The 23,195-nt window shown below is 43.1% G+C and overlaps 1 protein-coding gene across 4 annotated transcripts in view; it reads left to right on the top strand.

Moving 5' to 3' along the window:
• ehbp1 (EH domain binding protein 1) overlaps positions 1–23,195 on the top strand; it is a 351,647-nt gene that overhangs the window by 269,574 nt on the left and 58,878 nt on the right. For all 4 annotated transcript variants that reach the window (XM_033026308.1, XM_033026305.1, XM_033026307.1 and 1 more), the window contains 4 exons: positions 3,277–3,407; positions 14,146–14,284; positions 14,473–14,582; positions 15,616–15,739. In XM_033026308.1, coding sequence (XP_032882199.1) covers positions 3,277–3,407; positions 14,146–14,284; positions 14,473–14,582; positions 15,616–15,739 — 504 coding nt within the window. The remainder of the gene's footprint in view (positions 1–3,276; positions 3,408–14,145; positions 14,285–14,472; positions 14,583–15,615; positions 15,740–23,195) is intronic.

Below are 23,195 nucleotides of genomic sequence, written 5' to 3' on the forward strand. Positions count from 1 at the left end.
ACACCAAAAAGCAAGATAGGATGTTAAATAAACGACATACCTTTTGTTTTGTCCTGCACTTGCGATCCGTGATGTTGAAGGCGTTAGAAGTTGCGTTTCATTTCAATCCAGCAATGCAATCGACCAGCAACTTTAAAAAAAAAACAGGAACGGGATCGCAGAACGAATTTTCTTCATCAGCTTGTAGTCCATCCCTGACAACCAATACAAATCTGCATTTTAATCCCGACCCCCCTCACAGCCTCCGGAATCGCACGCACAGGCAGTAGGCAGATCTGGAGTGCCACCGATAGTAGGATTTTGTAACGACGCTACTTAAAGTAGCTTATAATGATGCCATGAGAATACTACTAAAGAAACCTAGATGGTGTAGTGCAAATAAAATGTTTGTGGCTGCAGGAGTCAGTACTATACAAGCTATCCTAAGAAATCATAGTAGTCTTATCAAACGTAAGGTTTAGCACTACACGCTACCAATCCCAGTTGTGGAGACATTGCTATCGTTATCTCGTTGTAGGACTCTGATCTTTCTTTTTATTCTGGATTTTAAACCATGTATTGTGTTTTTGTATAAAATTTATGATGCTCTTATAAGTAATTTACTAAGCTTATATACGTATTTTATGTTGTTTTTATATGCAATGTATTCTATGTAATGTCGTCTTTTATCTGACAATAGACTATGGATGATAGGTGCAGGAGCAGGCCATTCGGCCCATCGAGCCAGCACAGCCATTCAATGTGATCATGGCTGATCATCCCCAATCAGTACCCCGTTCCTGCCTTCTCCCCATATCCCCTGACTCCACTATTTTTAAGAGCCCTATCGAGCTCTATCTTGAAAGCATCCAGCGAACCTGCCTCCACTGCCCTCTGAGGCAGGGAATTCCACAGACTCACCACTCTCTGTGAGAAAAAATGTTTCCTTGTCTCCGTTCTAAATGGCTTACTCCTTATTCTTAAACTGTGGCCCCTGGTTCTAGATTCCCCCAACATCGGGAACATGTTTCCTGCCTCGAGTGTGTCCAAGCCCTTAACAATCTTTTGTGTTTCAATGAGACATCCTATCATCCTTCTAAACTCCAGAGTGTACAAGCCCAGCTGCTCCATTCTCTCAGCATATGACAGTCCCGCCATCCCAGGAATTAACCTTTTAAACCTACGCTGTACTCCCTCAATAGCAAGAATGTCCTTCCTCAAATTAGGGGACCAAAACTGCACACAATACTCCAGGTGTGGTCTCACTAGGGCTCTGTACAACTGCAGAAGGACCTCTTTGCTCCTATACTCGACTCCTCTTGTTATAAAGGCCAACATGCCATTCACTTTCTTCACTACTTGCTGTACCTGCGTGCTTACATTCATAGACTGATGTACAAGGATCCACAGATCCCGTTGTACTTCCCCTTTTCCCAACTTGACGCCATTTAGATAGTAATCTGCCTTCCTTTTTTTGCTACCAAAGTGGATAACCTCACATTTATCCGCATTAAACTTCATCTGCCATGCATCTGTCCACTCCCCCAACCTGTCCAAATCACCCTGCATTCTCATAGCATCCTCTTCACAGTTCACACTGCCACCCAGCTTTGTGTCATCTGCAAATTTGCTAATGTTACTTCGAATCCCTTCATCCACATAATTGATGTATATTGTAAATAGCTGCAGTCCCAGCACCGAGCCTTGTGGTACCCCACTAGTCACTGCCTGCCATTCTGAAAGGGACCCGTTAATCCTTACTCTTTGTTTCCTGACTGCCAACCACTTCTCTATCCATGTCAGCACTCTACCCCCAATACCATGTGCCCTAATTTTGCCCACTAATCTCCTATGTGGGACCTTATCAAATGCTTTCCGAAAGTTCACTACATCTACTGGCTCCCCCTTGTCCATTTTCCTAGTTACATCTTCAAAAAATTCCAGAAGATTAGTCAAGCATGATTTCCCCTTCGTAAATCCATGCTCTCGGACCGATCCTGTTACTGCTATCCAAATATTCGGCTACCTCATCTTTTATAATTGACTCCAGCATCTTCCCCACCACCGATGTCAGGCTAACTGGTCTATAATTCCCTGTTTTCTCTCTCCCGCCTTTCTTAAAAAGTGGGATAACATTAGCTACCCTCCAATCCACAGGAACTGATCCTGAGTCTATAGAACATTGGAAAATTATCACCAATGCATCCACGATTTCCAGAGCCACTTCCTTAAGTGCCCTGGGATGCAGACCATCAGGCCCTGGGGATTTATCAGTCTTCAGTTCATCCAACATCAGTTCATCCAACATCAGTCTATCCAACACCATTTCCTGCCTAATGTGGATTTCCTTCAGTTCCTCCGTCACCCCAGATCCTCTGGCCACTACTATATCAGGAAGCTGGACCTTGAGTCTGAAATAAAGTTTAATAATAACAATAATAATAATTTCATTCTTGCCTTCATTTTATCTTTTTTCACTCATAAATCATCTGGCTAATGTTTGTGATATTTCATGAACAGCCTGGGGCCAATATTTTTTGTCTTTGTTTGTCCTCTAACATGTTGCTGTTTCCTTTCACCCAAAGAAAGGTTTGCAGTTCTGACTTTGTTCACTGATGGGCAAGTGCAGTCTCAGTTGTACTTGATGTGTTTGCCTGTTTGCACACAGAAATTCCTAAACTTGCATTTCCTGGCATTCACAAAGCTTCCCAAACCATCCCAGTTAATGTGAGACGTGGCGGCCCAATTGATATGGGAAATGAGTGATTTCAAGTAAATGAAATGTCACTTGGTAAATGCACAAACTCATTGTTAGATGCGTTTCTGCTTATCTATGTTGCTGTTTTAAGATAATTATCGTTGCTTAACTAATGTTATTAATAAAAATGTTATTAATAAAATCTGGTATAAAAGTTAGTGGTATTTGTGTGATAGGTTAAATGGGGTAACATCCTGATACTTTGTGTAATGACTGCTTGAGAAACCTTTCCTGCTTTCCTTGAAAATTTGTTGTGCTTCTTGTTCTGATTCCGCGTAAAACAAAGCAACAATATTCAGCAAGTCAGGCAGCATTGTGCTCTCTTCATGAATACCGATAACCTGTTGTTTGTTTCTAGTCTTTATGTTTGCACGTGTGTTGTGATTTTGAAGCTGATAGCTGTCAGAATCTGGAAAAGAAGATTTATTCTTAGCCAAGTCATCATGTAATTGTATTGGTAACTATTTATATTACCAGCTCTTTGTTTCTTTCCACCACTCTCAATGAGTTTATCATTGTTTGTTTCTCATCTAATTTAGGAGGTCAGAATAGCAGGTCAGGTGACATGAAGCTGAAGAAACTCTTGGAGGCACAACCTCAGGTCATGAATTCACTGTCGACTGGTGTTCAGAAAGCCTCCCTTGATGGTGTGGCTGAAGAAGAGCTGAAGGTTGGTGTGAAACAGTTTTGATAGATCCATCGGACTAGTTTATTGAAATCTGAATTTGCATGCAATTGCTACTCGCTATTAAGTGATACATCTCATTGGAATCAACAAAGAGTTGCACAGACCACCAATCCAATTGGTGTGTAATTAACCCCCCCCCCCCTTAGATTGATGAGTAGTTACACCAACCCACAATTAACCTGAGATTACACCTTCTCCTCCATTGATGTGCTCACTCCAGCCTCCCCACTTCATCAACAGTCGCTGTTATTCCAGAGCAAATTACGATCTCCAATTGACCACAGATTATCACTCCCAATCCATAGGAAATTACCCCAGACAAAATGATGGCAACGTAACCTGCCCCGATTGTTGTTGAATGACACCACTTTGCTAAATTGCTGCCACTTCACTACCTGGCGTCCATGATCAGCTTGCAGCACCACTGGTGTGGGAAATGGCCGCATCACACTGGTGTGGTTGGCAAGGTCCTGCCCAACCCGTAGCCTCAGAGTTGGCAGTGCATTCAGTATGACCAGGAGTGCTCACTTTGGATCTGAACGGGTGTTAACCCGGGCATGGATTAGCACAAACATATTATTTTAACATAGGTGACAGGGGGCTTTGGCAGAAAGGAAATGATAGTGTAATGTGAGAAGGTGCATCTGGGTGTGGAGGGCAATGTGAGCCCTGTTTCACTATCTGGAACAGGTAACCAGAATGTTGCATCAGGTGGATCACTCTCACCAGCTGCAGATGCCTGATGCCTGGTGAACCGAGCGTAAAGCATCACTGAAGGCACATTGACAAATCACTGACTTAGAAAGAGAATTACATCATTGGCCTTGAATCACTTTGGGACAGCCAGAAGCCATCTGTAAATGCAGGTGTTCCCTTGAGTGTGGGCGAGGTGAGAATGAATTCAGTGACTGTGAGAGGCTGTCACTTGAAGTCTGCGTGGTGTGTGGGACTAGCCTGTGGTGGGCATGAGGAGGCGGTGGGACTGGCCTGGTGGTGGGACTGGCCTGGGGTGGGCATGAGGAGGTGGTGGGACTGTGGAGGTGGGCATGAGGAGGTGGTGGGCATGAGGAGGTGGTGGGCATGAGGAGGTGGTGGGACTGGCCTGGTGGTGGGACTGGCCTGGGGTGGGCATGAGGAGGTGGTGGGCATGAGGAGGTTGTGGGCATGAGGAGGTGGTGGGCATGAGGAGGTTGTGGGCACGAGGAGGTGGTGGGCACGAGGAGGTGGTGGGACTGGCCTGGTGGTGGGACTGGCCTGGTGGTGGGACTGGCCTGGTGGTGGGACTGGCCTGGTGGTGGGACTGGCCTTGGGTGGGCATGAGGAGGTGGTGGGCACGAGGAGGTGGTGGGCATGAGGAGGTGGTGGGCATGAGGAGGTGGTGGGCATGAGGAGGTGGTGGGCATGAGGAGGTGGTGGGCATGAGGAGGTGGTGGGCACGAGGAGGTGGTGGGCATGAGGAGGTGGTGGGCATGAGGAGGTGGTGGGCATGAGGAGGTGGTGGGCACGAGGAGGAGGTGGGCATGAGGAGGTGGTGGGCATGAGGAGGTGGTGGGCATGAGGAGGTGGTGGGCACGAGGAGGTGGTGGGCATGAGGTGGTTGGCGTGAGGAGGTGGTGGGCGTGAAGAGGTGGTGGGCATGAGGTGGTGCTGAGCAGCAAGTGATGGAACCAGAGGTTTTTCGCAGGATTAATTAAAAAAAGGCATTTGGGCATTTGTGACTTTTTAGCATCGCCAGTGAAGCATTAGTTTGGGTATTGTGAATCTGAATAAATTGCCTGTCTACACTGGGGTTGAGCTATATGATGAAGCTGAAATGGCGGTCTGAGCCTCACAGCTTGCTTTAGCAGTTGGCCTAAAGCAGGTTTCTGGCAGACCTCCACAATGATCTAATTAAATGGTGGAACTAGCTTGAACGGTTAAATATCATAATGCTTTCACATTTCCCTAGGGGGATTACAAATTTGACAGCATTGACTTCTCATCTGAACAGAAAAGTCTGATCAGTTATCAGGACTTCAATTGTGGAGAAAATAGAGCTACCCATTATCCTAGCACCCCCACCAGAAAAGATGTGGTGCAGAGACTTAGATTGGAGAGCAAAGTGATGAAGAAGTCCTGAGCATTTTCAGGACTATATTTCAAAAACAAACTCAGTCATTTGAATCCTTTCTTGAACACTGCACTGAATCCACAGCTGCCACAATATCTAGACTACCCTTCTTGGACTACTTGAATGAGTCTCTCATTCTCATTCCCATCAATCCCATCTCTGGACATGCTAGTCTCCTGTTAGAATTCTTAATTTGCTCCTTCACTCCACAGTATAGATTTGAGCATTCTCGTGAATGCTGGTGTAATGGTTCATTCACAGGACTGGATTAACATGCCTTGTTGTTCTCAGAATAATTCCTCATGTCCTGAGGACACGAAGGATATCAGTTCAGGCATTCCAGCATCTTGCTGTGTCAGCATTGTATTAATGAAGTACTGCAGCGTCACAAGTGGCGTCTTTCTTCAAGATATGAAACCAGGTGAAGATAAATGATGACACTATTGGAAGATGAGGAAGGGAATTCTTCAAATGTTTTTGCCAAATTGATATCTGTCAAATCAAAGAAACACCACTTGATGGGTCAGTTTAGCCTCCAGGACACAGCGAAGGTCATCATGTCTGAAGGTGGTAATCAGGGTTTGGAACAGCACATGATATAGGTAGCCACTTAGCACAACTTGGAGTTTATGAAAAATGAGAGGTCATTCCATTTAAATAATAAAAAATGTGTAATGGCAGCAGTGCATGAGCACACAAACTGCAGGCTGCTGCATGAGTGCACAAACTGCAGGTTGACTCCCAAGTCACACAACACCTGTGTTTCTCCCTTGTCACCAAGGCAAAATCCTTGATCTTGTTGACAGCACCGTAGGTGAAGTTTAAGGTGGTGGCTCCACAACCTATTGCAGGGGCGATTAGAGATCTTCATTAAATTCCAACTCACCAATGACATCCTTGTCCCATTAGTGGATAAAATAATCCTTATTCCATAACACTTCCCTCAGTTGCTGATTGACGTTCCAAGTCCATGCGAACACATTTCATAAACTCAGACCCAACCAAATCATAATTCTGCAGCTTCTAATCAGAAGAGATAGTAGGATGAAAGGTGAGTGTGATGCAAGGAGACTTACGTGCAACTGCTCGAAGGCCTACAGTGAGTTCAGCACCACGGTCGGGCACAGACTTGGATAGTTGGATTGCTAGAGGTGAACAGTCAGTCCTGAAGAGCATTGAGATAATGAATGCTTCTCTCCTGTACGTTGGTAGCTGTTATATATCACCTTCTACAAGAGAAAGGGAAGTGTCTGTTATTATCTTGCAATATGTTTCAGTAATGTTTGTGCCAAGATGGAGCAGTTGACAGTGTATAGATATATATTTGTGAGACTCGAACGTTTGGTAAATCTGTGAGAATGATGGGCATATCATCGCTGTTTGGTGGGTGTCAGCAGATGGAGGTGGTCTTTCCTCCTGTCCACCTCATCTAACAAAGTGTTCCGAGCTGTGTCAGACGATTGTCAGTCTCCTCTCATCTTTGCTGTGTTATGGTATATTCCTAATTTCCCAAAGTATTGAGATTACTTTGACCAGCAATTGCATCAGTAATAAGTATCTCCTCTTAAAAGGTGCAGGTATGGCTTCAACCGTGCTAGTGAATTTCAGCTATTGCTAACTATTTAACATGCAATACCCCAACCATACATTATAAGACAATGAACACCACAGTGGGTGCTGCTGGAAGCTATAAATGTCATGATGAAGTGACAACACAATTTCAAGAACGGTCTCGACCTGAAACGTACCTATCCATGTTCTCCAGAGATGCTGCCTGACCCGCTGAGTTCCTCCAGCACTCTGTGTGGTTTTGTGTATACAATACAATACCGTTTATTGTCATTTGAACCTCAAATGAAGTTCAAACAAAATTTGGTTTCTGCAGTCATACAACAAGAAAAGAACCAAGACACACACCAACACAATTTACACAAACATCCATCACAGTGAATCTCCTCACTGTGATGGAAGGCAAAGTCTTGTCTCTCCCCTGCTCTCCATTCTTCTCCCGATGTCAAAGCCCCCGGTGGACGATGGTAAGTCCTGCGGCCATTAAGGCCGCGCTCCGGGTCGTGATGTTGGAAACCCCGGCGGGCGCTAGCAAGTCCCACGGCCGTTAAAGCCGCGCCGGGCGATGTAAGGCCCCGCTCCAGGTCATTTATAACCCCGCATCAACCCCGTATGTACCAGCATCTGTAGTTCTTGGTTTCTTTTTGTCAGACACAGTTTAACTACAAATCAATTCATATTTCTGAGCACGATCCATTGTCGTCTTAGTCTCCCAAAACATTAAAATAAAATGCTTGTCATATATTTTTTTCAAATTCCAATTGTTGTGCTGAATGGCAGCAGTTTCTGGGAGTAATTTGGAAGGCACATGGTCTTTTCATCCCAAAGAGGAAGAAAGATTCTAAAGGGAGAATTAGGTGACCGTGATTGACAAGGGTTAGGGTAAGACAGCATAGAACTAAATGAGAAGGCACATGATATTGCAAAGATAAGTTAGAAGCTGATGGATTGGGAAACTTTTAAAAAACCACAGAGGGTAACTAAAAAGTCAATACGGGGAGAAAAGATGAAATATGAAGGTAACCCAGATAATAATATAAAAGAGGATAGCAAAGGTTTCTTCAGATATATAAAGAGTAAACGAGAGGCAAGAGTGGACATTGGACCTCTGGGAAATGACGCTGGCGAAGTAGTGATGCGGAATGAAGAAATGGCAGGTGAATGAAATACGTTTTTGCATCAGTCTTCACAGGTACAACGTACCTGAAATTCAAAGAGTCAAGGAGGAGGTTAGTGGAGTGGCTGTTACTAAGGAGAAGAGGCTGGGGAAGCTCAAGTCAAGTCAAGTCAAGTTTATTCATCACATACACATACGAGATGTGCAGTGAAATGAAAGTGGCAATGCTCGCGGACTTTGTGCAAAAAGACAAACAAACAAACAACCAAACAAACTATAAACACAATCATAAACACACACATATTCTTTTACATATTAAATATTGGAAGGAAAAACGTTCAGTAAAGTTAGTTCCTGGTGAGATGGGAGTTTACAGTCCGAATGGCCTCTGGGAAGAAACTCCTTCTCAACCTCTCCGTTCTCACTGCATGGCAACGGAGGCGTTTGCCTGACCGTAGCAGCTGGAACAGTCCGTTGCATGGGTGGAAGGGGTCTCCCATGATTTTATTTGCTCTGGAGTTGCACCTCCTGATGTATAGTTCCTGCAGGGGGGCGAGTGAAGTTCCCATAGTGCGTTCGGCCGAACGCACTACTCTCTGCAGAGCCTTCTTGTCCTGGGCAGAGCAATTCCCAAACCAGATGGTAGTATTTCCGGACAAGATGCTTTCCACAGCCGCTGAGTAGAAGCACTCGAGGATCCTCGGAGACACTCTGAATTTCCTCAATTGCCTGAGGTGGTAAAGGCGCTGCCTTGCCTTACTCACGAGTGCTGCGGCGTGTGATGTCCATGTCATATCCTCAGAGATGTGGACTCCCAGATATTTAAAACAGCTCACCCTATCCACAGTATCCCCCTTTATCCTCAATGGAGTGTACGTCCTCGGATGATGTGCCCTCCTAAAGTCCACGATCAGCTCCTTCGTTTTTTGATGTTCAAGAGGAGGCTGTTATCCTGGCACCAGAGTGCTAGATCAGCCACCTCCTCCTGGTAGGCCTTCTCATCGTTGTCTGAGATCAGGCCCACCACCACAGTGTCATCAGCAAACTTAATTATTGAGTTGATCTGAACCTAGCCACACAGTCATGTGTGTACAGGGAGTACAATAGGGGGGTGAGGACGCAACCCTGGGGCGATCCTGTGCTCAGGGTGAGGGACTTTGATGTATTCCCTCCCATCCTGACTGGCTGGAAGGTCTGAAGGTGGATAGGTCACCTGGACCTGATAGACTGCACCCTAGGGTTCTGAGAGAGATTGTGGAGGTATTAGCAGTGATCTCTGAAGAGTCACTAGAGTCAGGAGTGGTCCCAGAGGACGGGAACATTGCAAGTGTTCCTCTGCTGTTCAAGGGGGCAGCAAAGCTAAAGAGGGGAAACTATAAGCCAGTTAGCCTGACTTCAGTGGTTGGTCAGATTTTAAAGTCCATTGTTAAAGATGATTTCTCTTACATTCATCCTCTATATATTAAATCTTTAGGCTGTATTAGTGAGTCATTTCAGTTGACACAGCACTGACACCCGCTCTGCACAGAGAAGTGTGAGAAACAAAAGTGATCATTTCCCATTTGGTAATGTAACATGCTGGAATTAAGGAACAAAGCCATTCCCTGACATGTTAGTATTTGATATAAGAGGTATGTCAATCTCTGATAGATGATTCCAGCAAGAAAAAGTTGTTTATTTTTTTGTTCCACAATTCATCTTTGCAAATATATAGATGATCCCGGGGCTGATTGGGTTAACGTATGATGAGGGTTTGACCGTGCTGGGCCTGTCGAAGGGTGAGGGGAGGGGGCCTCATTGAAACGTACCCAATTGTTAAAGGCCTGGATAATGGATGTGGAGAGGATGTTTCCACTAGTGGGAGAGTCTAGAACCAATGGGGCACAGCCTCAGAATTAAAGGACATCCCTTTAGAAACGAGATGAGGAGGAATTTCATGAGTCAGAGGGTGATGAATCTGTGGAATTCCTTGCCACAGATGGCTGTGGAGGCCATCTTTGGATATTTCTAAAGCAGAGATTGGCAGGTTCTACATTAGTAAGGGTGTCAAAGGTTATGGGGAGAAGGCAGGAGAATGGGGTTGAGAGGGAAAGAGAGATCAGCCATGATTGAATGGTGGCGTACTCAATGGACTGAATGGCCTAATTCTGCTCCTGTGTCTAATGAACTGGTGGTGAGCTGCCTGGTAAGCCTTTGCTCCCAGTCCACTGCTTCTGATTGTGCTCACCTCTCAAGAGTCAAGAAATCTAACATTTACTTCTGTCCACCTCTGATATGGGGAAAGCTTTCCTGCATTCACCCTGTCTTAATTTTATATTCCTCAAGCATGTCCCCTCTTAACCTTTTCCACTCCAGGAAGAACAGTCCTAGTTCTTCAGACTCTTCCTAACTGTAACACTCCAACCCAGGCAAGCTCCTGGTGAATCTCCACTGCACCCTCTCCCATGCTGTTGCATCCTATGTGTAGTGTGTGGTGACCAGAAATGTACTCAACAGTCGAGACCCAACCAACGTTTTATAAAATCAGCATTATCTCCCTGCATTAGTTAGGTACAAATGGCTTGAACTCACATTTGTGGTGAGTTTCATTCATTGTAAATGCACTGTGCACAATAGATCATGTATTTCAGACCATTCAGTCTTCATTGCAATCCACTATCCATTATTGTAAAGTTGATCTTTTAATCTGTGTGCCCTGCAGTGATAATGCGGACACCAAGGACAGCAGCCTGCATTAAGCCAAGTAGACCACGATTGCTGAACGCTTCCAAGTGTAATCTGAACAAAACAATCATAGCCATTCCCTTCGCCGAACACTTAGAAACATAGAAACATAGAAATTAGGTGCAGGAGTAGGCCATTCGGCCCTTCGAGCCTGCACCGCCATTCAATATGATCATGGCTGATCATCCAACTCAGTATCCCGTACCTGCCTTCTCTCCATACCCTCTGATCCCCTTAGCCACAAGGGCCACATCTAACTCCCTCTTAAATATAGCCAATGAACTGGCCTCGACTACCCTCTGTGGCAGGGAGTTCCAGAGATTCACCACTCTCTGTGTGAAAAAAGTTCTTCTCATCTCGGTTTTAAAGGATTTCCCCCTTATCCTTAAGCTGTGACCCCTTGTCCTGGACTTCCCCAACATCGGGAGCAATCAGTTTGCCAACACCTACCAAATCACCCGGTGGCTCACCTTTTTAACTCCCTTCCCCATGCCCATACTGACCTTTCTATATGGGCCTCCTCCTTTGCCAGAGTGAGGCCAAGTGCAAACTGGAGGAACAGCACTCATATTCTACTTGCTGAATTTTAGTTCACCTCTAACAACCCCCTGTCTCCCCCACACACCCCTTTCTTTCCCCCCTGTGCCCCATCTGGACTCACACCTATTTTTCCCCTCTCTCCTCCACCTACATTCCTTCCTCAAGCTTCACAATTCGCAACTCTTCAATCATTTTGTCTCATTCCTTTTTTTATATCTCTGGCCTTTGTCCAACCTTCTGCCTATCAATACTCCCCTCACCTTGTCCTGCCTCTCCTCTCTTCTAGCTTTCTTCCCCCAATCAGTCAGAAGGGTCCCGACAGAAACGCCGCCTGTCCATGCTCTCCAGAGATGCTGCCTGACCCGTTGAGTTACTCCAGCACTTTGTGTCTCCCTTTGTGTGGGGAGTTTGCATGTGTGACAGGGTAAGGTTCAACTGTGATCCTCTGGTGTGTGTCCACAAGCTTGCTATCTCCCTGTTCAAGAAGAAAGACATTGAGCAAGTTTGGTCCTACATCTGACATGGTGAATAGTTCCAGGGGGCAGGGAGAAAATTGTAGTAAGGACATCCTTGTTCAGTGACCACATTATAAAATCAGCAGATGCTAATGGCTGTGAGACGCACATGGTCTCCCTATGCACCATTGAAATGAGAGATTACTGGCTTATTGTAAACAATAAATATTAGGCTCTATGCCTGAAATGTTCAGACCAAGGACGAACACAAACGACACACAAGTATGCTTGTTGTTTATGCTGCTTTTGTGATGCTGCAAATTTGTTTCTTCCCATGATAGAATGTTTGGCGTAAAATGGACAACGAGTGCATCGGCTTAACTTTTCAAAGTTATTTCTTACCACGTCTCTGGCTTTGGAGCAAATTTGGTTGTCTGACTTTTCACCCACCTGCAGTATCTTTGGGGACCGCCAATGCTGACAGGATTTCTTTCTGCACCAAAGTCTTTGATGTTGTAAAACAATGAATTTCATTGCTTTCCCTTGCACTGTCGGTTCCTATACGTCAGCGATGAAAGTGATGTATCAGTGGAAGACTTGTGGTGTTTTCTTTAGACAAAGAAGAGCTTAGATAGTCTGATTTTTCATTCAATTTAGCTTTCTGCAGTGGATTTAATGCAATATGAAGCTGGCTTGAGAAAAGCACAATAGATTGGCAAACTAACTGAATTAACTGAGCTTAGAGGAATAAATTTGTAACGTGGCAGAAGTTCTTAACCATAAAAAGGTTTCCCAAAATAGGATTTGCAAGCTAATCGCACTGATACTTTTACTCCTTTACTATTTTAGACTGATTCATTATTTGTTCACAAATGCTGGGCCTCCGTAAGATGTTGTGCAAGAAATCGTATTATTCAATGTAGCAAAGCTGCCAATGTGTTTGAAAAACATCCATGCATTTTTGTTTTGTTGCTATTTTAGGAAAAGCAAAGAATCTTGTTAACCAGTAATTAGTCCATTGATATTACTATACTTGGCTCTTTTCTAAATATATTTATAGACAGATTTATTTGATCATATAACCTATTGTGTCATGATATTATTATATGAACCACTGAGCAGTTTAACTGGCCCACATAATGCATTTTCGTTGATGTTGAAATGAAGAATGTAACTGTCTATCTTGTTATATTTATTGCTATAACAAAATGTATCTTCTGTGTAATGCCCCAGACTTAAAATATAAATCTAACAACTTCATTATGAGAGTCAGAGAAGGTAGAGTTTTTTAAAGAACAAATTCCAAAGCTGTTCTGTTCATAAGAAGAAATTGACTGCAGATTCAATGTGATTATAATTTGGTTTCGATATTTGTAAATGAGGCATTCTGTGATTGTAGGAGAGGGTAAACTGTTACCTTCTCCTGAGGATTCTGTATCCCACACCTCCTTAAGGCAAGAGAATGGGCCATTAGAGGACCCCTTCATTACTTATTGTCTTAATGCAGAGGGAGGGGACAGCCTTGGTAGCATTTGATAACCAATTTCAACATTCAGCAGACTAACCTATTAGTCATGCATCTCAGCCTTTCTCTATTTACTTTCAAAACACTTAGAAATAATACAAGATTAGCAGTAGAATGTGATCTTTTTTGGGTACAACATATCGTGGTATCTGCTGCTTCCACACACTGCAGCTATTTGGCCCTCTGGGAGCATTTTGTGTTGACAGAATGCTGTGTTGAATTCAGATGCAGAAATATTAAAGCTGTAGAGAAAGCTTAACATTTGATTATTTGTATTAAAGTTTTTATAAATCTCACACTGATTTGGACAATAAATGGCAAGTCAAAGTTTATACTTGCATTCATCTTCAACATATTAAATCTTTAGGCTGTATTAGTAAGTCATGTCAGTTGACACAGCACTGACACCCGCTCTGAACAGAGAAGTGTGAGAAACTAAAGTGATCATTTCCCATTTGTTAATGTAACATGCTGGAATTAAGGAACAAAGCCATTACTTGACATGTTAGTATTTGATATAGGAGGTATGTCAATGATGATTCCAGCTAGAAACATTTTATTCTTTGTTCCACAATTCACCTTCGCAAATATATAGGATTACGACTTATTTAATTAAAACGAGAAATATGTTAAAAGCAATGTTGGATAATGATTTTTTTTAAATTGGTAATTCCTGACAGAATGAAATGGAGGATGATCGTGCTGAGCGCTTGCGTAAAGCTACCGAACGCTTGCGGAGTCCTGTGATGTTCAGTAAAGATTCAGCTGTGAGACGAACTCATCTTCAGTCATTTAGTCAGTATGTGGAAAGCAGACCAGGTGAGGAACTCTTGAGATAAGAACGTTAAAATTCTACATTGCTTTTCATTCTGATCAGCTGTTAGAGAAGCTTTATAACAAGATTGAAATTAACCTCCTCTGTATAAATCATTTGCTATGCTCAGGGTGAAGCAGATAGTTTTATCCGATTTCTGAATATCTTTTTTTTCTTTCTATATAAAAAAAAGAGATTAAACGGCAGAGATCAATACAAGAAGATGCAAAGAAAGGAAATGAGGAAAGGATGGAAATCTGTGAAACAACTCCAAGAAAGCCATCGGAAGATGAAGTATTTAGTGTATGTTTAATTTTTCTATGCTTTAGTGATTACTGATTATTTTTTTAGTCATGTAAGGAAATACTGCCTTTATTGCCAGAAAAAAATGAGATGTTGGGTTTGCAGATGTCAATCACACACACTTTCAATGCAAAGCAAAAGGGGTGCACCACTGAATTAGTCTGCAGTGTTGTGATAATTGTCAGATAAAAGATGATTTTTTTCAGACTTGCACAGCCTCTGCATCCTTGAGACATTTCCATCAGGGCACTTCCCATAAAGAGATTCCAGTATTGATCTACCAGGAGGATTTTAATTATTGCAGTAGTAGCTGGTGCAAGCTTCAGTTGGAAGGCAAAGTCACTGGAGACCTGCTTGAATTTCCCAGACAAGCCATGTTGTTGGCATGGGTTAATGGGTGTTCAACCTTTCCATTATACGGATCAGCCATGAATTACCAGCTGAATGATGTTTGCATTAATATAATATATATGATAATTTTTTCACTTAATTAATGGGGAGGTTCAGCACAGTGAGAAAATAGGCTGATCATCTGTAAAATTGATTTGTGAAGACAAATTTGATCGACAGAAAGAGGAAACTGACCGATGGACAAGTAGAATAATTCAGGAAATAGATTGGGATTGTATTATCTTAGTTTCCGTTATTTTACTCAAAATATTACATTGATCGTTGCTTTATATAAAGAAAAAAAACCTATTGAGCTATATCAGCTGACAATGAATAAAGAGGAAAGCATTTTAACCTGAGTTTTAGAGTCATGCAATAGAGACTCTGTGACTCTCAAACTCAGATTAAAATTGCTTTTCCATTTTTTAATTTTCTGCTGATATATACCCACTAGGTTTTGTTTTACATGAGAGGAAACACTGACTACATTTAACGTCTCATTCTCTGTGAGTTCAGTTAATGGCTAGCACCACATTAAACACAATCTGTAAATATTTTGCTTGCTCTCCCTACTGAATTAAGGGAAACATTTTTATAATTACCTTATGTATTTTTAATGTAATATTTTATTTCTAATCAACAGAGAGGGTTCAAAGACACGAGTCAGTATGTTGTCGGAGAATTGGCAGCGCTGGAGAATGAGCAGAAGCAAATTGACACGCGTGCGGCGATGGTGGAGAAGCACCTTCGCTATCTCATGGACACAGGTACGGGGCCCAATTACACTGTAAACAGTTTTGGCAAATTGAGTGTTCACAAACTCTTATAGAGTTTGAAAGTGTGAATCTTTGAAGCCTGAATGTTCAGCAAACTGCCTTGAAAATGAAAGGCTGTGAGTCGCAGCCACCTCTCTGGGCACTGGCGATAAGGGTGCCTTCATGGGAAATGATAACTCACCCTGATACTGTGTGAGCCAGCACTATTGAACAGTGTGCTCATCCATGCAGAGCTGGAATACATATCCCTGCCTCATTGATATGCTGCAGCAAAATGTGAGATCTCCACTCTTCCCCTGATTCAGAGGAAAGCAGTTGGCCTGCTACAGCCGAGTACTGCATGAAACCATGTATATTGTGTAAATGGAAGGTTGTATTCACTAAAGAGCAAACATTTGAGAGCTGTTATAGATGCTCAACAATTATTTTTCACAGTAGGCATAAAGCATTCCCTGATATTTTCATCTTCCTTTATAAATGATATTATGGCCATATGATAATCACAGACATGTACATCAATGTTCAATTCTACAGATACCTGATTGACTTAAAAGTTATAAAAACATATCCTCTTGGTTTTGGATAAAAGGAAGCGAGACAAGAGAGTAGAAACAAATGCCTGGGGATCATTTACCACAGTAAATTGTTATCATTCAGCACTTGGGGGAAAGTAAAGCCTCAACATAGATGGTGGTGAAACGCACATATGCCCTTTGAGTGAGGACCCACATGTGCAGCTTTCACCACAGGTAGTAACGGGCACATGTTGGACTCAGACTGCCCTCTTGTCATCAAGCAATGCTGCCTCCAGCCACATTTGCAGAAACCTAGGACGAGGCTGTAACAGACTTGACAATGAGCTCATCTCAATATTGAGCCAGAGGGGAGCTGGACAACCTTCAACCCCATCTTCATCCCTCTCCCTGTCTCCCTCCTGCTCTGCTCCTTCAACTCATTGCCTTTGCCCAAGCTTTTGCTCACCTGTCCTGTCATTCACCTGTCCTGTCATTCAGTTTGTAAGCAGCATTCCTGTTCTTTGCGTCAAGCGCTCTTCGATATTTAGAAACATAGAAAATAGGTGCAGGAGGAGGCCATTCGGCCCTTCGAGCCAGCACTGCCATTCATTGTGAACATGGCTGATCGTCCCCTATCTATAACCCGTGCCTGCCTTCTCCCCATATCCCTTGACTCCACTAGCCCCTAGAGCTCTATCTAACTCTCTCTTAAATCCATCCAGTGACTTGGCCTCCGCTGCCCTCTGTGGCAGGGAATTCCATAAATGTCATTGTATTAGAAGTGTGATATGAACACAGATTAACTTTGCATTATCACTGTCCCGACTGTTCCGTCGCCCCATTCTGCTCTCTCCGCCCACTTCACTGCCTTGTCAAGGTAAAATGTGAGCTGTTTTACAATAAGATTTGAAGAATATAATTTACCTTCAGAAACATTGCTGGAAATGTGACCCCCACCTTCAAAGACTACGTTTCATCTTCATTGCCATGAACGTAGTTCCTTGAAAGTGATGTCACAGGTAGATAAAGTGGTCAGGAAGTCTTTGGGTCCATTGGCCTTCATCAGTTAGGGTATTGAGCTTAGAAGTTGGGATGTTATGTTACAATTGTACATGACTTTGGTGAGGCTGCATTTGCAGCATTGTGTTCAGATTCCCTCACCCTGCTGGAAAGAGTGCAGGGAAGATTTACAAGAATATTGCCTGGACTCTAAGGCCTAAGCTATGGGGAGAAGATGGGGAGGCCAACACAGGAGGGGTAATATTACAGAGGTGTATAAAATCATGAGGGGAATAGATTGGCTGAGACTTTTCCACATGGTAGGGTATTCAAGGACTAGAGGGCAGTTTTAGGTGAGAGGGTAAATATTTAATAGGAACCTGAGGGGCAAATGTTGGTTGGTATATGGAATGAGCTGTTAAGACAGGTACTAGAGCAACATTTAAAATACATTTGGACAGGTACATGGATAGGAAAGGTTTAGAGGGACATGGGCCAAACGTGGACAGGTGGGACTAGTATAGATGGGGCATCTTGGTTGGCATGGGTAAGTTGGACCGATAAGCCTGTTTCCACGCTGTATGACTCTATGAATCCACTCCGCTGTAATGAAGTAGATGGAGAGGGCTTCCCAACGGTCTGGAGCAGATTGTGTGGTCATTATCATGTTTCAATGTGGATTCTCATGCCGTGCAAATTTGCAACTGCATTTCTTACTTCGCTATACTGGTAAAACATTTAGGAATCATGAAGCTGTGAACATTTGTACAAAACTCCAGGCCTTTTTCTTATAATATATTTTATTAAACTAAAAATATTAACGGTTTAAAAAATATAAAGTGAAACACTCAGTGCTGGAGAAACTCAGCGGGTCAGGCAGCTTCTGTGGAGGTAGACACAAAGTGCTGGAGAAACTCAGCGGGTCAGGCAGCATCTGTGGAGGTTGACACAAAGTGCTGGAGGCACTATGCCATCTACAATTTGATATTTCCATCCTGGGAAAAGAAATTTGGACTGTCTACCCTATCTATGCCTCTCATCATTTTATGTACTTCAAACTGATCTCCATTGAACCTGCAGCATTCCATTGTTTGTCCAAACTCTCGCTGTAGCTTATGCACCACAATCCAGGCATCATTCAGGTAAACCTCCAATTCACCCTTTGCAAAGTCTCCACGTATTGGAGCAATCAGATACAGATTTGGGTCGGCACGGTGGCGCAGCGGTAGAGTTACCGCGTCACAGCACCAGAGACCCGGGTTCCATCCTGACCTCGGGTGCTGTCTGTATGGAGTTTGTTTGCACGTTCTCATGTGACCGCGTGGGTTTCCTCCAGGTGCTCTGGTTTCCTCCCACATCACAAATATGTGCAGGTTTGTAGGTTAGTTGGCTTGTGTAAAATTGTCTGGTGTGTAGGATTAAACTGGTATATCATTGTTCGGCCCGGTCTCGGTAGGCTGATGGGCCCGTTTCCACGCTATATCTCGAAACTAAACTAAACTGAACTGCATGCATTTCTCCAAATACAACCTAACCAAAGTCCTAGAAAACAACATCATGACTTCAATGTCTTTACAATCTCATATAAAGAACTCAAAATCTGACCAGAATATCAATGTCCATGAAAAAGTTCCAAAAGTGTAAATTTTGTTCTACAAAAAATCACCTACTAGCGTTAGTGTTAAATTCTCACAAATTTGCAAATATACTGAAAAATATTTCCACACTTGAATGTATGAATGTATATTCAATTTGAATATATATTTACCCTTTGCAGACATTTCAGTGGCAAGTTAAATATTGTAACATTTAATAGTAAGATTAAACGAGAACTTACCAGTTTGAAGTTTGATCTTTATTTTATGAGGAGGAACGTTGAGGGACTACGTGAAGAACCCCGCCTACGGCGCATGCGTGTCATTCTTCAAAGCAGCGGTGTGAGGTCACAGATAGAAAATAATGACCTAAGATAGTAAGATTATTAAAGAGATACCAGTTTAAGATATGACCATATAAGGGTGGGAGCGGAGGGCACGTAGTCCCTCAACGTTCCTCCTCATAAAATAAAGATCAAACTTCAAACTGGTAAGTTCTCGTTTAATCTTACTATTTTACTTCGGAGTCACGTGAGTGACTTCGTGAAGACTTCAAAGCTCTGTGACCTCATGCCGTGGAACGAGTCCAATTTTCACAACTGCCTTGGTAGTTTGGGAGAAATTGTTACTGGTATTTAAAAAAAAAAAAAAAACACAATGATACCAACATTTTTAAGCAAAAATTGTAAATAATATTGATTAAATCAATTTATAAACCTTATAAGCTTCAGGTGTAAATTAAATAGAACTCAAAATTTTTCCCCGAAAACGTTTCTTCTTTCCTAACTGGTTTGTTGTAATATGTGCGAAACGTTTTCTCTGATGACCATCCTGCAGTTCTGAGGATATTGTCCATCGGTACCTCCAGGCGATTAGCTGCTGATGTAGATGCAGCCCTGGTGGAGTGAGATTTGAATACATTAGTGTCCACTCCTGCCTGAACTAAGCAATATCTCAGCCACCGTGAAATGGTCTGAGTCGAGACTTTATGGTATGGCTTCTTATGGCTAATTAAAAGAGCCTTTTCATTGCCTCTGATAGCCTTCGTTCTGTCCATATATAACATGATGTGTTTTACTACACAGAGACGTTCATCCTGTGGATAGGCTATGAACTCTATCACCTGACCCGCTGATCCTGGTCTATTGTGCTTAATAAGGCCCTGGATCATGAAAATCAGCCTTCCTGTCGCCTCCGTCAAGTTATCCAATCTTAACTTCTGTAATGACTGGACCCTTTGCGCTGTGACCAGCGCCATAAGCATAACCATTTTCATAGTTAGATAGTTTAGCGGTAATGCCGTAGCCGGTGACCAATTCCGTAACATTTTTTAGGACTACGCTTACATCCCAGATTTGGCTATATCTAGCCCTTGGTGGGTTAGTGTTAAAGATGCCTCGTAGCAGTTTTATTACTAGAGGATGTGAGCCGACACCCTGTCTTTCTGTGCCTTCCCATAAATAACTGGACAAGGCACTCTCTGTGCTGCTGTGATCATGTCCACAGTTCTATCAGATAAACCCATATGCCGAAATGGTTCCTTCAGAGTCTACAACCCAATAAATTTAGATAATTATGGCAAGGATGGCTGTCCCCAGTCACCGGATGCACCAGCAACTGAGGACTATGTTTTAAAGTAATATATGGTGTAAGCACCAAATCCTGCAGCACCGAGAACCATGGTTGGGTAGGCCAATCAGGTACTATGAGAATCCCAGATGCCGAGTCTAGCTGAATTTTCCTTAGTACCCGATTGATGAGGCAGAAAGGAGGAAATGCATAAATGAACCATTTCCCCCCAGTGCAAAGAGAATGCATCTGTAGCTTCTGCCTCAGGATCTGGTTCCCATGATATATACCTAGGTAACTGATGATTTAACCTGGATGCAAAAAGATCAATATCCGGCCTTCCGTACTTTGCTGTGATATCAGCAAATATCTTTCTGTCTAACATCCATTCCGTATTTTCATTAAATTTTCGTGACCTGGCGTCTGCCACTGAATTAAGTATCCCTGGTAGATACGTAGCCGATAACCAAATATTCCTTTGGATACACCATTCCCAAATATGGTTTGCCAATTCATCACAGGATATTGATATATTTCCACCCATATGATTTATATATGCCACCACCGTGGTATTGTCTATCTGCAATCTAACATGCTGGTTAATCATTCCCGAGCAATAAGATTTTAAACCATAAAAAGCACTCAACATTTCTAAGTAATTTATACCCTTTGTGGTAAGTAGGTTAGTTTCCTGTATATTCCATCTCCCTCCAGAGCTCGAGATGGTATCCGTTGCTCCCCAACCCAGTGCACTGGCATATGTTTGTAATACCACAGATGGGTTTGGAATAACTATTGGGTTGGAGCTATATATAACATTTTGTTCCCACCATTGTAGTTCTTTTATAGCTCTAATTGTTAGCTCCCCGTAAATTTTGGTAATGCAATCGTCCAAATTGAATGGCAGGAAACGTGGCTATAATTTTCCCAATAATCCTGGCTACCCGTCTAATGGATGGTTTAACGGTATTAATAAGCTCTGTGCAATCCTTTTGGAACTCAGTGGCTTTCCCTATAGGTAAAGTCACTAACATATCAAGTGTGTTAATAGTGAACCCCAAGTAATCAATATTAGTTGCAGGTGTTAATCTTGACTTAATTGGATGGATAATGAATCCCAGCTGTTCCATCAATTTTCTTGTGGCAACCACTGCTCTACTAGCCAATTCATAAGTTTTCCCCACAATCAAGATATCCATTTTAAAATGAGCATATTGTACAAACTTATTAAGTGTTGATAAATCAATAATTATCCGGCAACCCCCATCTTTCTTATGTCTAATGAATATATTTGAGACAAATTCCTGTTGTTCATGTTTGGTTTTTTCCATTACTCCTTTCGTGAACAACCTTTGTATTTCAATTTTTGCTTTAGCTCTGTCTAATTTGGTAAGCATATAAGTTCTGTCCGGTGTATGTTGTACTGGAGGTTCTTGTATGTGTATAAACTCTATAAGATATCCCTTAATACTGCTAAGGATATACCTATCCACAGTTAACTTACACCATGCTTCCAAATGAAATTGCAACCTCCCTCCAAGTTCTGTGCTCCTTATTAATTTTTGAGGCACAGACCCACCTACCTCCATGGTTATCGGTGGTGTTACTTTCTTGGTCTTAACCGAGGTTGCGGAGGGCCTTGAGGTTGAAAGTGGGGTAAATGTTGAAGTGGAGGCTTCCGCATTTTCCATTGTGGGCGTCCCGGGCCAACCCCTAAAAAAGGACGCTGTTGCTGGTTTCCTCTGGCCTCTCTCCAATTTTTCGTACTATACATACTAGTACTTGCTTTTTTAGTCGTCCCATAAGGATGATACCGTTTTCCGACATATCCTTTGGTCGCTTTTATTAGGCCCAACGTTTTGGCCTCTTCCTCCAAATCTTTGACCTGTTTTGATAGGTCACCCCCAAACAACAAATTTTGAGGTTTTATGGCTTTCTGTTTGCACAGGATTGCAAATTTTGGGTCTAACGTTGGCTGAATAGCCCCTTTCCTGATGTTGTTCAGTTCAAATTGAACATTGCAAAACAGTGCTAAATCGTCTTTCATGTCATTGGACATATCCACATTTTCCAGCGTACGGGCCAAAGCTGTTATACCCGCCGAGAGTCCTTTACTAGCATTCTGTATTTTTATATCCAGACTCCGAATATCCTGCCCCACGTGTCTCCAAATGCTTCGGTTCACCTTGGGTACATTCAGAGCCGCACAATTTCTCGGAGGTAAATGTCTTGCCCATACCTCAGCTAAGGTATCAGTTTTGAGGTGATGGGTCGTCATATAATCAATGCTGGCCGCCATCCTGGCCTCTAGGTCTTTTCCAGTTTCTTCTTGCTGGAAATATGTGTGCACCATGTCCAGCAACTGTGTTCCCTCATCCTCCATATGGGAACGTGGCTCTGACTCTTGTTCAGAGTCCGAGTCAGGCAGCCCTTGAACACCCTCTTCAGATGAGGATGATATGTCCAGCAGCCTTTTCTGGCCATGCTCTGAGGGACTTACACCTGTATGTGTGCGGCTTTTATCCAATTTCTGGAGCCTGACACTATGGAGATGTTCCTCCCACAACCGCTCCAGCCGACTTTCGTGCTCTCCCGCACTAGTCGCTCGCGGGTGTTTCTTTTTAGCCCACCGCTCCTGCCGACTTTCGTGCCCTCGGGCACTAGTCGCACGCGGTTTAAATCGCAACTCGTCGCCATGCCTACCGGCTCTGGTTGCTCCCGGCCGCTGCAAACGCCGTTTTTCACCGTCCCGGTACTCCTCCAAACAGA

The sequence above is a fragment of the Amblyraja radiata genome, chromosome 8 (assembly GCF_010909765.2).
Source record: "Amblyraja radiata isolate CabotCenter1 chromosome 8, sAmbRad1.1.pri, whole genome shotgun sequence".
Taxonomy (NCBI): Eukaryota; Metazoa; Chordata; class Chondrichthyes; order Rajiformes; family Rajidae; genus Amblyraja; species Amblyraja radiata.